Raw genomic sequence first — 13,279 nt, 5'->3', positions numbered from 1 at the left:
GAGGACTAAAAATTGTATGCTGTATTTTGCTCAGGGGATATGGTTACACCCGTGGTATATCTAATTCCACAGTACATTGAGTCGTGTTATAGCGAGGTTCTACTTCAGTAATATCAGTGCTGCTCTCTCTTTCCAGTGAGATGAAATAAAATGGAAATGGACTGCTTTCAAGTCGATTCTGACTTATGGCGACCCTATGAATAGCGTTTTCATGGTAAGCGGTATCCAAAGGGGGTTTACCATTGCCTTCCTCTGAGGCTGAGAGGCAGTGACTGGCCCAAGGTCACCCAGTGAGCTTCATGGCTGTATGGGGATTTGAACCCTGGTCTCCCAGGAGAAATTCCCAGTGGATTGTGCTGCAAAAGTTCTTCATAACACAATACAAAACCGTACCTTTTGAAGGTTGTCATCTTTTATCCACTTCTTGACAAAAAGGTCTAAAAGAAAGTCAGACATTTTATGGCATGTATGAAAATAAGTGCCAAAAATGGAATTTTAAAATGCTCTATTTAAAAGTGATTTTATACTATCTGTCAGAAAAGAAAATTTAGGCAACTACTGAGACTAAATAACATACTTCTAGCAAAAGTGTTGGATACCAGGAACGTCTAGAACCCAAATTAATGTAACAATATAATATTTTGCTATTATTATTATTATTATAGCAAAATTTATATCCCACCCCTCCCCCCAGAAGGAGCCCAGGGCAGTTAAAAGCAGTAAGAATACAATCCAATTGCCTCAGCCCTATATATAGGGGGCTCTGTAGTGAGGAGGAGGGTTTTGTCTCAATAGTTGGTGTCAGCAGGGGCAGGTTTAACGTCCACCCGAATGCTGCCCCTGAGCACACCCCTTTACTTCCTCTCAAGTCAGTGACCCAAATGTTGTTATTGCTCATTCCTGCAGGGAAAAGAGAAGTGTTACACAGGCAATGCTTCTGTGGAGAAAGCAACATCTGCCCTATACTGGCCCATCTAGCTTAGTATAATCTACACGGAGTGGCAGCAGCTCTCCAGGGTTTCAGAGGGAGTCTTTCCCGCTTATACTTGGAGACGCTGGGGATTGAACCTGGGACTTTCTGCATGCAAAGCAGATGCTCTGACACTGAGCCACAGCCTTTCCCTAGAATCTCATACTGCAGCACTACAACCATGACCTGTGTTGAACATTTAGGTTCAGCACTGGCTTGGAGCCATAGTTCAGTGTGGATAGTTTTCAGAACTCAGTATGGACCAATCCAGAGGAAACACAACCATGATATCACACGCTTAGAAACTCCTCAGGCAAGCCAAACATTGCTGAACATGTGTTTATTCACTTTGGTCACTTCCAGATGACCCATTTATTAAGTATTCATCCTGATTTGTTTGCACAAAGTTTTTGGGGAGGTTATATGACAGCCAGTTTATGGAACTTTCATTCTGATTTGTGTACACAGAGGCTGGAAATGGAAATGGGCTGCCTTCAAGTCGATCCCGACTTATGGCTATCCTATAAGAACATAAGAAGAGCCTGCTGGATCAGGCCAGTGGCCCATCTAGTCCAGCATCCTGTTCTCACAGTGGCCAACCAGGTGCCTGGGGGAAGCCCGCAAGCAGGACCCGAGTGCAAGAACACTCTCCCCTCCGGAGGCTTCCGGCAACTGGTTTTCAGAAGCATGCTGCCTCTGACTAGGGTGGCACAGCACAGCCATCACGGCTAGTAGCCATTGATAGCCCTGTCCTCCATGAATTTGTCTAATCTGAATAGGGTTTTCATAGTAAGCGGTACTCAGTGGGGGTTTCCCATTGCCTCCCTCTGAGGCTAGTCCTCCCCAGCTGGCTAGAGCCTGCTCAGCTTGCCACAGCTGCACAAGCCAGCCCCTTCCTTGTCCGCAAGTGCCCGCTGGGGGGCAACTGGGCTCCTTGGGATATGCAGCTTGCCCACGGCTGCACAGGTGGCAGGGCATGTAACCCCTGAGCCACCCACTGTGGGGGTGATCTTTAGGTGTCCCTTGACACCCAGGAGACATGAGCGGGGATTTGAACTCACAGACTCTGGACTCCCAGCCAGGCTCTCCTCCCCACAGTGCTACACAATGTCTTATCAAACAATTGTTCTCCCATTCTTTCCTGTGCATTTTCCTATTGCTGGTTTTTTGGAAGTGGTTTAGTGACACAAGAGTGTCAAATCCACTTGAATTGTGCATCCTGAGTTGGCTGGTACATGACTGAATACTATGCACAAAACAGCAACAGTCTGGAAGTGGCCTTCCAGCTAGGTTTTTTGTATTGCAGCTATCACCTTCATCCTGTGTATCACTCACCGTGAAGGTCTCTTGTTTCTTTCTGGGTCTTTTGTCTCTTTGATTGATAGAGTTTTGCCTCACTGTCCATTGCAGAAATGTCTTCTCTGAGATATGCAATGCCCTGTGGGGGTAGAAACATCCTCAGAGTGTCAACATCTGCCATATCATTCTTGATCATTTATAATAAAGCCTAATATGTCCTAAGCCTTGTACAGAGATTAAAAAACAAGACAATCCCCACCTCATAACTGAGCAAGCATTCAATGGGAGGGGGTATAAGAGAGGAAAGCAAGCCAATTCAAGTGCCAGTTCTTAAAGCTACATGAATTTGTTTTCCCCATGCCCCTTGAAATGGCCACAAACTCCTGTCAGGACCCACCCCCAATCCCCATTCTCTTTTCCGTCCCCTGTGCCCCATCACAGCACCCATTATGCTCAGGCGGGGGGGGGGGTTGGCCTCAGATTTCCTTTCCCCCCTTTTAAAAATGTGTATTTACTTTGCCTTACAGGGTGCACTGGAGCCACAGGTTGTCATAATTTGCCCATAAGTGCTCTATACATTTATGCAAATGTGCGTTGTGGGTGGGCCTGTGCCCAGAGTCTTTTAAATGTCTAGCAATGCCCTTGACCTCATGACACCAACCAATATTTAGCTCTGGAACACTTCCCCCTGCCCCCATTGCCAGACACATCCTTCAACCCCTTTCCCCACCAAGTCACCATTTTTCTTTCAGTTTCTTTTCCCAAGCCCACGTTGCCCTTTCGCTATACCCCCTCCCCACATATCTGATGTGGGTTTCTGGGCTTCCTGTTCTCTTGAGAAACTTCCTGGGACCTACAAGAGTCCTGGTTATTGTGCTGTTATTTATTTATTTATTATTTATTTGAAATATTTCTATCCCGCCCTTCTACCCTGTAATAGGGCACTCAGGGCGGCTTACAAAAATAAAATCAAACATGTACATAATAAAAGTGTAAGCAGTAAAATCACAAAAACATTAAAATAAATTAAAATACATAAAATACAATTAAAATACATAAAATACAATAGACAGACAGACAGACACAGACAGATAGACACACATATATATATACATATATATAGGGATTGGTACACATGGGACTACAAAGGTAAAATTTAACATAGAAGACATAAAATCAGTGTCAGGCTCTACCTTCAGTCCCTCCCAAAGGCTCTCCGGAACAAGATCGTTTTCAGAAGTTAAATAATTACAAATCAAGGGCACATTCCATCCATCCTGCCAAGACAACTGCATGGGGGGGGGGATTGTATGCTCCAGACTGTCTGTGCTCAGGATACTCACTGCTCTTAATCTCTCGTTTTCTATATTCAAAATGTACAGCTTCCTATTTATCTCATAGTTGTCTCTCTCAAGGAACTTCAGAGAGTATGCAAACGTCTTCAGCTGGGAAAGTGCGACCTCCCTGCTGGTCTTTATTTCACTTCTCATGCGAGTCTGCAAGCAAATTTTTTTTATATAACATGTTAACACGTTAAGACTTTAACACTTACAATCTAATTAATAGACACAACATAAAAGGAAACCAGGATGGGGTAAAGACAGGGAAACAAGCAAATCCAGGCACTATTTTTTTCATAAAATGTACATAATTTTTTAAAAGGTAGTAGTGACTGATGAAAGCCTTAAGGTAGGGGTGGCGAACCTTTGGCCCTTGAGAGGTCACTGGACTACAACTCCCAGCACCCCTTACTATTGACCATGCTGGCTCCTTCCATGATTGACTACAGGGGCCAACAGAGCTAGCAGGAAGCACGATGCCCAAAAAACACAGATTAGGCCCAAATGATTACCTTTTGCCTTTTGAGTTTGGTAACCTCTATTGTTGACCGTTCGATAGACTTGGTTAGCATGCGCTGTTCTTCTAGTAATTCTATAAACAAACAGGAAGAGGAAAGCCATTTTAATTAATATAAGCTACAATAGCAGACAAATGGCCCATCAGGCTGGCAGGATTTCTCTGACAGAGGCCAACAGTCATTGCTTCTGAGAGGTGCAAGAGCCTTTCCGTGCACAAGTTCAGACACATCTGCAGATGCCCACCATCTTCACTGGCCCAGAATGCCTCTGGAGTCCACTGTCTAAATCTCCTAGAATTAGGGTTGCCAGGTTCATGGCCTGAGTCTGATCCTGTATCTTTTGGAGAAGAGAAAGTCAGACAAGTGCAGGTGTTCTTGCAACCCTGTAATGGGAAAAACCACAAGGTGGAATTCTCCCTTCCCCCTGCACAACTTTTAAAGATACAGAAGACCTCGTGGTTGCCAGGCCCGGCCTCCCAGAGGTCTTCTGTATCTTTAAAAGTTGTGCAGGGGGAAGGAAGAATTCCACCTTGTGGTTTTTCCCAATCTAGTGTTGCAAGAACACCTGCACTTGGATGACTTTCTCTTCTCCTAAAGATACAGGATCAGTCTCAGGCCATGAACCTGGCAACCCTACCTGGAATATTTCTCACTGGTAAAAGCCCTCTCTTTTTTTAATACACAGCAATGGCAGCAACCCAAAGTATTCACAATGTGACCCCTCCATTATGCACTAGATGCTGATGTCATTGTACAGCAGTATCTAAAACAGCCTTGCCCAACCTGCTGCCCTCCAGATGCCTGGGGGCTGGTGGGAATTGTAGTCCAAAACATCTGGAACCAACAGCTTCGGGGAAAGCTGATCCAAGGCGTAACGAAGGACCCAACAGGGGTCCCGTCATGAGCCCTTTTCACTACTGGGGTCTCCAGGTATGCTTTGATCAGGGAAGGGATAACAGGGCAGGCCTCACAGAAAAGGTGTGTGTGTGGCTGTTGTTTGAGGACAACTAGGCTTGTAGACCTCAGGGTGCTTCCAATGAAATCATCAGGAGTGTTGCAGGCCCTAAACTTCGGGATCGGCCCAGACTTAAAACTAGTTTATTTTAAATATTAATTGTTCTTACCCAAATCCACCCCAAATCAAACCGGGGGGGAGGGGGAGCTCACTGACGTCTAACTGTACTTCAGGAGATGGATTAAAGCCTAGCTTTGTGAGCAGGGTTTTGATGGCTAATCTCATGGTGAATTTCTTTTAATGGATTGGTTCTTGTTGACTATGTTTTATGCTTGTGCACTGTGTTTATAGTTGTTGTTGGTTTTGCATTCTTGTGCCATGAGCTGTTTTAATAACCCAATCGGTTTAAAAGCAGCATGCACCTCTTGAAAATGCTGCCCCCCCACACACACTTCACAGAAAGCTGCCATATATCGATTCAAAGCATTTGTCCATCAACCCCACTACTGTCTACTCTGAATGGCAGCAGCTCCCCATGGTCTCAGGCACCGTGGCACTCAAAGCATGAGCCCTGTCCTTGAGCCACGCAGACTATAATGTAAGAAGAGTTGGGGGAAGAGGAGAAATGTGGTTGAGCGGGAGACATTTCTTCATTTTCCTGCATTCCCCCATCCTTGTTATCACTCTGTGATGTGATGGCACAAAGTTTAGAAACAGGCAGGAGAAGGTGCTGCTGTTCGTGGAAATTACTCAGGGCCTACCGGTGTGCAAGTCCTTCCGGTTGGTATAGTCGGTGTTTATTCCCTCAAATTCTGTTTCCATTTCCTCTGCAATTGGGAGATTCACTCTTAGTTGTTCTTGCTTTTCTTCTGTAAGTTTTGTTATAGCTTTATATTCTTCCTTTAGAGAAAATGAACAGACATGTACAATTTACGGATAAAGAGCTGATGGGCTGTCAGGGGTGGAGAACCAATGGTCCTCCAGAAGCTGCTGGACTTCAACTTCCATCATCCCAGGCCATGGCTATATTGCCTGGGGCTGATGGGACTTGGGAGCCCAACAACACCTGGAGGGCCACAGGTTCCCTATCCTTGCACTATGCAATCCCACATCACTAAGATCGGAGAGAAGCCTCTGCCTGGTGCCTTTTAATCTCTGATCACAGTGCTGTGGACTACAGCGTAAAGTCCTGAGATAAGCCTTTACCCTCTCCCAGCTGGTGTCATCTCATGTCAGGTGATTGGCACATGGGTAGTCTAAACATCTGTCAAAAATACCCACCCTCCGAAGGATGGGCCAGTTCTGGAATGAACCCTTGGGCTGAAAACAGTTCCCCACCCATGTCCTAAAGCAGCGTTTCCCAACTAGTGGGCCACCAGATGTTGTTGGACCACAATTGCCATCTTTCCTGACCTTTGGCAATGCTGGCTGAGGCTGATGGGAGTTGTGGTCCAACAACATCTGGTGGCCCACGAGTTGGGAAAGGCTGTCCTAAAGGGTTTATTATGGACCTCTGTCCTTACCTAAAACAGCCCTGCTATAAAACATTTTCTTTATTATTGAAACCACTGCTATCTGAATCACTTGTTTCAGTTCATTCTGTTTTCCTCCCTTGTCTTTAGTTAAGGTATAATCCACTAGGATATTCCCCTGAAGGATGGGGCTCGCTCAGGAAGGATCACTTGCAGATGGTAGAGTTTTAATATGCTTCATTATCCAGGCTGAAAACAGCAAATACCCATTTAAAATAATGAAAATTAGATTGCAGTCCTATGGACGCTTACATGCCACTGAACTCAACAAAACATACTTCTGCCCAAATAGACAGACACAGGACAGCAGCGTTAACCTCACACATTTCAAAGGCAGTTTTGAAAGACATCTTAGCGTACAGGCTACAGGACTGAACTGTTTCTCCCCCAGAGTGCGTGCCAGCAGGGCTGGCTACAAATCCACAGATGCAAAACAGTACACGTATGCGGCGTAACAGAGACCAATTCACATATCAGAGGGATGAATCCCTTACCTCCAGCTTCTTGAGTCCTGCCTCCATGCCCGCATCACATTTCTTGTAGTAAGCTTCCTTTTTCTTTAGCTTGCTAGTGAGGAGTTTCACCGTCTCTTTAGAATTCTCTATTTCTGTCTTGAGATGTTCATTCTAGTTGCAGGGAATAAAAGCGACAGTGGAGATTGTTTGTGAGCCTGGAAGGCAGAACTAGACAAGGCAGCAACAGTGCTGTGTACGTAAATACAAATCTCTTCCCATCGAGTGGGGAGGGTAGCCCCACTTAAAGAGCAAAAGAAACAGATGGGTAGAGAGAATGTGCAATGCCTTGCAGCCCCTCTCTCCGAACGCTTTGGCCCTAGCACGTGTGGGGCATTCTCCATGGCTGGACTAAGAGGTGACTTTGGCTCCTTTCATCCCTCAACTATTCCCATTCAAGCTGTCCATTTTCAGAACAACATAACTTAAGGCCTGGCACTTGAGTTTTACGGTTCCCCTCTTTCTGCCCCACACCTTTTTCCTTTTGTGTCATGCCTTCTAGATTGTAAAGCTGTGGCAGAGATTGTGTTGTTTTTCATCTGTGTACAGCCATTGGTGAATTTTAAGTGTTTTATAAGTTAACAAACAACAAAATTAAAAGCTGTGTTCCACCATCATCTGGCCTGACATTTACCTAAGCAATGACTGAATGTTCTAAGCCTCACACGCACTCAAACCAGGCACCGCTTTCATATTCTCAGCTAGTTCCTCTCTCATTTTAACTAGAGGCAGGGGTTCACCCACCAGCAATTTGTTGGTAGACCTACTACTGGACACAGCCTATTGCTATAGGGCTCACCATTGGTCACTGCAGCCATTTGCTGTTAACTTTTGTTGTTGTTGTTGTTGTGCCTTCAAATCAATTACAACTTATGGCGACCCTATGAATCAGTGACTTCCAATAGCATCTGTCGTAAACCACCCTGTTCAGATCTTGTAAGGTCAGGTTTGTGGCTTCCTTGATGGAATCAATCCATCTCGTTTGGCCTTCCTCTTTTTCTACTCCCTTCTGTTTTTCCCAGCATTATTGTCTTTTCTATGTCTTCTCATGATGTGTCCAAAGTATGATAACCTCAGTTTCATCATTTTACTTCTAGTGATAGTTCTGGTTTAATTTGTTCTGACACCAAATTATTGGTCTTTCTCGCAGTCCATGGTATCTGCAAAGCTCTCCTCCAACACCACATTTCAAATGAGTTGGTTTCTCTCTTATCCCCTTTTTTCATTGTCCAACTTTCACATCGGGAATACCATGGTCTGAATGATCCTGAGTGTTCAATGATACATCTTTGCATCTGAGGACCTTTTCTGGTTATCTCATATCTGCTCTCCCCAGTCCTAGCCACCTTCTCATTTCTTGGCTATTGTCTCCATTTTGGTTAAGGACTGTGCCAAGGCATTGATAATCCTTGACAAGTTCAATGTCCTCGTTGCCAACTTTAAAGTTACATAAGGCTGTTAACTTACTGCTAGGAAATCCAACATCTGACTGGGATGCTTGAAGGAAGCAGCTGCCAGCAAGGCTGTTCTTGGTAAGCAGCTACTAGTTCTATTGCCCGGGACATAGAAATTAGTCCACTGCCTTTCAAAGGCAGTGCTCTACATTTTCTCTTACTCAGCTGAGAAAGTGGATAAGGACATGTCTTTCTCGCTCTCTCATAATACTAGAGCTCAGGGGCATCCAATGATGCTGAATGATGAAAGACTCAGGTCAGACCAAAGAAAGTACTTCTCCAACAATGTAAGAAGGCATCATTTTCCGTTCTGCCCTGCAGTTCACCTTCTACTGAAAGCTATGTTATTCATCTTGCTGCCCACTGTGACAAAATTAAGTAACATGTAATTTACATAGTGGAAATGATGTAACATGCATAATTTTGCCAGAGAACAGTAGAGTTGGAAGGGGCCTATAAGTCCAACCCCCTGCTCAGCGCAGGAATCCAAATTAAAGCATACATAGTAGACAGCAAGATGAATAATTAATTATATAAATTACAAGAATCATGTTATTCCACCCCATTCATTCCAATGCAAAAGGAAACACAAAGCAAATGGGGGGGGGAGCCATAACCAATTATGTATCATTTACGAACTAAAAGCAACAACAGCGAACACTGAGCGGATTGACTGGCTTGATTTCCGTTATGGACGTGGGGCGAATAAGGGAACATCAGCCATTTTTGTCGGAATTCTCTGACATCCTACTCTTCACACAGTGCATAGTTAAACGATGGAATTTGCTCCCACAAGATGCAGCACTGAAGACGGCATGCCTCTGAATGCCAGTTGCTGGGAATCCCAAGTGGGGAGAGTGCTAGTGTTCTCATGACTTGCCTGCGGGCTTCCCATGGCATGTGTTTAGCCGCTGTGAGAATGGGACGCTGAACCAGATGGGTCTCTGGATTGAAGCTGAGCTGATCCCGCTGACAATGTTGCTAATCCAGACTCTCTGAAATGGGTTGCAATTCAGAGTCTTGGGAAATACACTACTGTTGTGTGGATCATTTTGTGTTTATGTAAGAAATCAAGACATCCCAAATGCAGAGAGGACTAAAAATGACTAAGAACCCATCCAGAAGTGGTGGCAGTGATAACTGCCATTTCTGTGAATGAGGGTGGGGGTGAAAGGATGTGTCAAAATTTAACTCAGGAGCCATCTGAGGATACGTCTAGGAGCTCGGTTATAAAACCCTGCTTGGCCAGAGGCTTTGCTTCACCAGGACAAAATCCATGTTGCAAGTGGCAACATAATTTAGTTTGAGTCACTTAGAGGGTGTCATACCTGATCTGTAAAATCAGCAAGCTGCTTTTTTCCAGCCTCTGTCTTTTGCATTGAACTGTTCACCAGCTCATCATGGTCAGTCAAAATTTTCTGGTACTCTGCTGTCATTTCATTAAGTTGGTTCTGAAGTGCAGTTCTAACAGTTAAGACATAAAAAGGCCACGTAAATCAGCCACCGTTGCAAACAGTAAACTAAAACAGTCAGCAAGATAATGTTGGGTTTAGTTTGCTCTCTTGTTGCTGATAGTGATGATAATGGTAACAACATAACAGTTATATAATACAATGCAAATATTCAGTGTTTCTTAACATATGCTAACTCAGAGACCAAGACTTCTTTCTGTAGCTAAAGAGACAGTTTTGAAAGACATCTCCAACATTTCATCATCAAAAAAAAAAGTACAGTCCCATAACAGGAACAGGATATATGTAGAGATAAAACTCTATGGGAGAATACAGAGCTAATTTGTTGTTGTTGTCATTTGATTTACATCCCGCCCCTCCTCCCAGCAGCAGCCCAGGGAGTCCTAATACATACAGTCCATCAAACTGAGAGGCAACCCGTTTACTTTAAATGGCAATGGTGTCTAGCAGCTATTACACATGGCTGCTGGAAAATCTAGTACAACAGGAATGCATGGTGAAAATAAGAGACATCACAACAGTAAAGTGGAAAAAAGAGAAATCTTTAAAAGATTAGGTTAAAAAGATTTGGCCTGCTCCACTAGCTAGAGGGAGCCCCCAGCTGTCAAAGTGTCTGGGCCCCAGCTGATGAAGTATCAAGGCACGGTAAGCAGTAGGGTGAGTTTGACAGCAGGGCCTGGGCACCCCACTCTGCCCATCTGCTCTTGACCTAAAGAAAACCTAAGTGTTCAATAAATTACTAAAGCAATTCTGCAGGTAGGAAGCCAGCAGGGGTGTGGGGGCTTTCCTTTTTTTTTTTTTTTCAATAATTTTTATTCAGATTTTCATAAAACATACAAAACAAAATCATAAAACATTCAAAGACAAAAAACAAAATCAAAAATAGTTAAACAAAAAGAAAAAAAGAAAAAAAAAAACAAAAATAAAAAATAAAGAGTAAAATATTGACTTCCCATTTGTCAAAGATCAAATCAGTTATAAGTCTATAATATATAACAATCCTGTCTCTTAAGTCATATTATAAAATCACTTTCCTCCAGTAGTTATCTTACTTAATCATCAAATCTCATAAACATTACTTTATTCTTTCCACAAAAAGTCAAAGAGAGGTTTCAATTCTTTAAGAAATATATCTATCAATTTTTTTTTTCCAGATAAGCATATCGATTAATCCATCTCATTACTAATTATGATAATCTTATTGTCATAACCATAGTCAAAATAAACATTTCAATTAATCCATCACATCAGAATCTGTTAGGTTCAGTAATTTCAGTAGCCATTGTTCTATTATCTCTATTAGTTCCATTTTCCATCTTCCATCTTCAGTAGTCTTGTTAAGTCCAGTAATTTCAATATCCAATCTTCCATTATCAGTATTCCATAATAATCTTGCTGTCAAAGCCATAGTCATATAGTAAGAGTCTGATGGGAATTACCTCTATCCCAAATATTTTCTTGCCATCCATTCTGAATAGGTTGCTGAAATACTGCTGTAAAATCATATCTCTGTTCTTTTTTTCAAAATACACTGGGTCATCTCTTAAAAGTTTTTCCATTGTCACATGGCTGCAGTTAATTCCATAGATTTTCTCTATATTGGGCTCCATCACATCATTCCAGTCCAAAAGATAATCCATGCCATTGATAACTTTATCTCTAGAATCTTCATTAATTTCTTCAGGGGTGTGGGGGCTTTCCAGGGTTTTGCACTCTCTTTACCATGTACAACTATCTGCCTGCTGGACAGAAGTCAAGAGCATACCCTTGGTGCAATGAACTCCTGGCTCTCTAAAAACAAGTCTGTTTCCTTGTGGGTGACCTGGAGAAGCTGAGAGAGGCGCAAGCGGAACTGAGGGAGAGCTACTCCTTCGGTGTCTGCTCTCAGGCTATATAAATAGGCCCACCCCGCTTTCCTCAGCCAGTCCGGCGAAAACTTCCCCACCCTTCCTCACTTGCTTAAAAACTCCCTGGTTTGCTCACTCTGACTCCCCTGCTATGGATGCCAGCAGTCGCTGTTTGCAAGGGCTGAGAAGGAATTTGCCTTCAGGATGACTGGCTGTTCCTGAGGGGTTTCCCTTCCTCACAGCAAGGGTCCATTTCACTTAATTTGGCTCCACATTTGGTCAATCATTCGGTCCTTCAGCTGGTTCCATGCCAATCTTTCAAGCAGCAACACCTTGGTGGGTATTTTGGCATTGGGCAGAATCTTGATCCAGGAAAGCCGGGGGTAGGGACCCTCACTTACCCGTAAAGGGGGTCCCCTTAAGGGATGTGGGATGCATCCTATATTCCTACTGTCCTGCCTCAGGGGATATGGGGTGGAGGCACCTCCAGTTGGCAAGGGGGATCCTAGTGGTCCATGCCAAAGTAGGCCCCAATCCCCCCCTCATTCCCTTTCTGAAGGGGGGAACCAATTCCCCAGGTTTCAGCCGCCAGGCACCCAGAGCCAGTGGGAAGCTCGACTCACACATCACACAGCAGTCAGGCTGTGCGATGGAAGGTTCTGCCCTATGCCAAGCCAAACCCTTCTGTAATCAATAAAGTGTCATGGCCTTATTTTACCCCATACCAGTCTCCGGTCTCATTGTTTCACTGCCTTTGCCTCTGGATGTACATCGTGCCTGAGTCCACAAATGATGGAAATTTAAATGGGATAGGCCTAGAACTAGGCATTGTGAGTGCAGGTGCACAGAATAGCAATTCAGAGAGGCCAAAGTACCACAGGCCAAATGGAAAGCGCTAAAGACACTTGAAGAGAGACACTGTATACAAGTGTTTGTACTCTAATGCTAGAAGCCTCTGAGCTGAGCTGGGAGAGAACTGGAGTGCTTGGTCTGAGAGGATAGCATTGATACAGTGAGCATAACAGAAACACAGTGGAAGGGGAAAAACCAGTGGGACACAGTTATCCCTCAATATAAACTATATGGGAAGGACAGGGAAGGATGTATTGGAGGTGGTGCCGCTCTATATGTGAAAGAGGGCATTGAATTCAGCAAGCTAGAAACACCAAAAGGGGCAGACTCCTCCACAGAATCGTTGTGGGTGGTGATAATACCAGGCCCCAAAAGTAATTTAGTACTGGGGACATTCTATTGTCCCCCTGATCAAAATGCTGAGGGAGATCTTGAGATGAAAAATGAAATCTTCCAAAGTAGATGTTGTAGTAATGGGTGACTTCAACTACCCACACATAGACTAGCTACATATATGTTCCTGTCTTG

The 13,279-nt window shown here is 43.9% G+C and overlaps 1 protein-coding gene across 2 annotated transcripts in view; it reads right to left on the bottom strand.

Moving 5' to 3' along the window:
• Nucleotides 1-13,279, bottom strand: part of LOC133377777 (coiled-coil domain-containing protein 175-like) — a 54,108-nt gene that overhangs the window by 3,103 nt on the left and 37,726 nt on the right. For both annotated transcript variants that reach the window (XM_061612438.1, XM_061612440.1), the window contains exons 12-18: nucleotides 9,909-10,044; nucleotides 7,109-7,240; nucleotides 5,844-5,982; nucleotides 4,122-4,201; nucleotides 3,613-3,765; nucleotides 2,306-2,408; nucleotides 394-437 (exon numbers count right to left, since the gene is read on the bottom strand). In XM_061612438.1, coding sequence (XP_061468422.1) covers nucleotides 394-437; nucleotides 2,306-2,408; nucleotides 3,613-3,765; nucleotides 4,122-4,201; nucleotides 5,844-5,982; nucleotides 7,109-7,240; nucleotides 9,909-10,044 — 787 coding nt within the window. The remainder of the gene's footprint in view (nucleotides 1-393; nucleotides 438-2,305; nucleotides 2,409-3,612; nucleotides 3,766-4,121; nucleotides 4,202-5,843; nucleotides 5,983-7,108; nucleotides 7,241-9,908; nucleotides 10,045-13,279) is intronic.

The sequence above is a fragment of the Rhineura floridana genome, chromosome 2 (genome assembly GCF_030035675.1).
Source record: "Rhineura floridana isolate rRhiFlo1 chromosome 2, rRhiFlo1.hap2, whole genome shotgun sequence".
NCBI classification, from domain to species: domain Eukaryota; kingdom Metazoa; phylum Chordata; class Lepidosauria; order Squamata; family Rhineuridae; genus Rhineura; species Rhineura floridana.
Note: the sequence above shows the minus strand (reverse complement) of the source record. Positions and strands in the feature narration are given on the sequence as shown.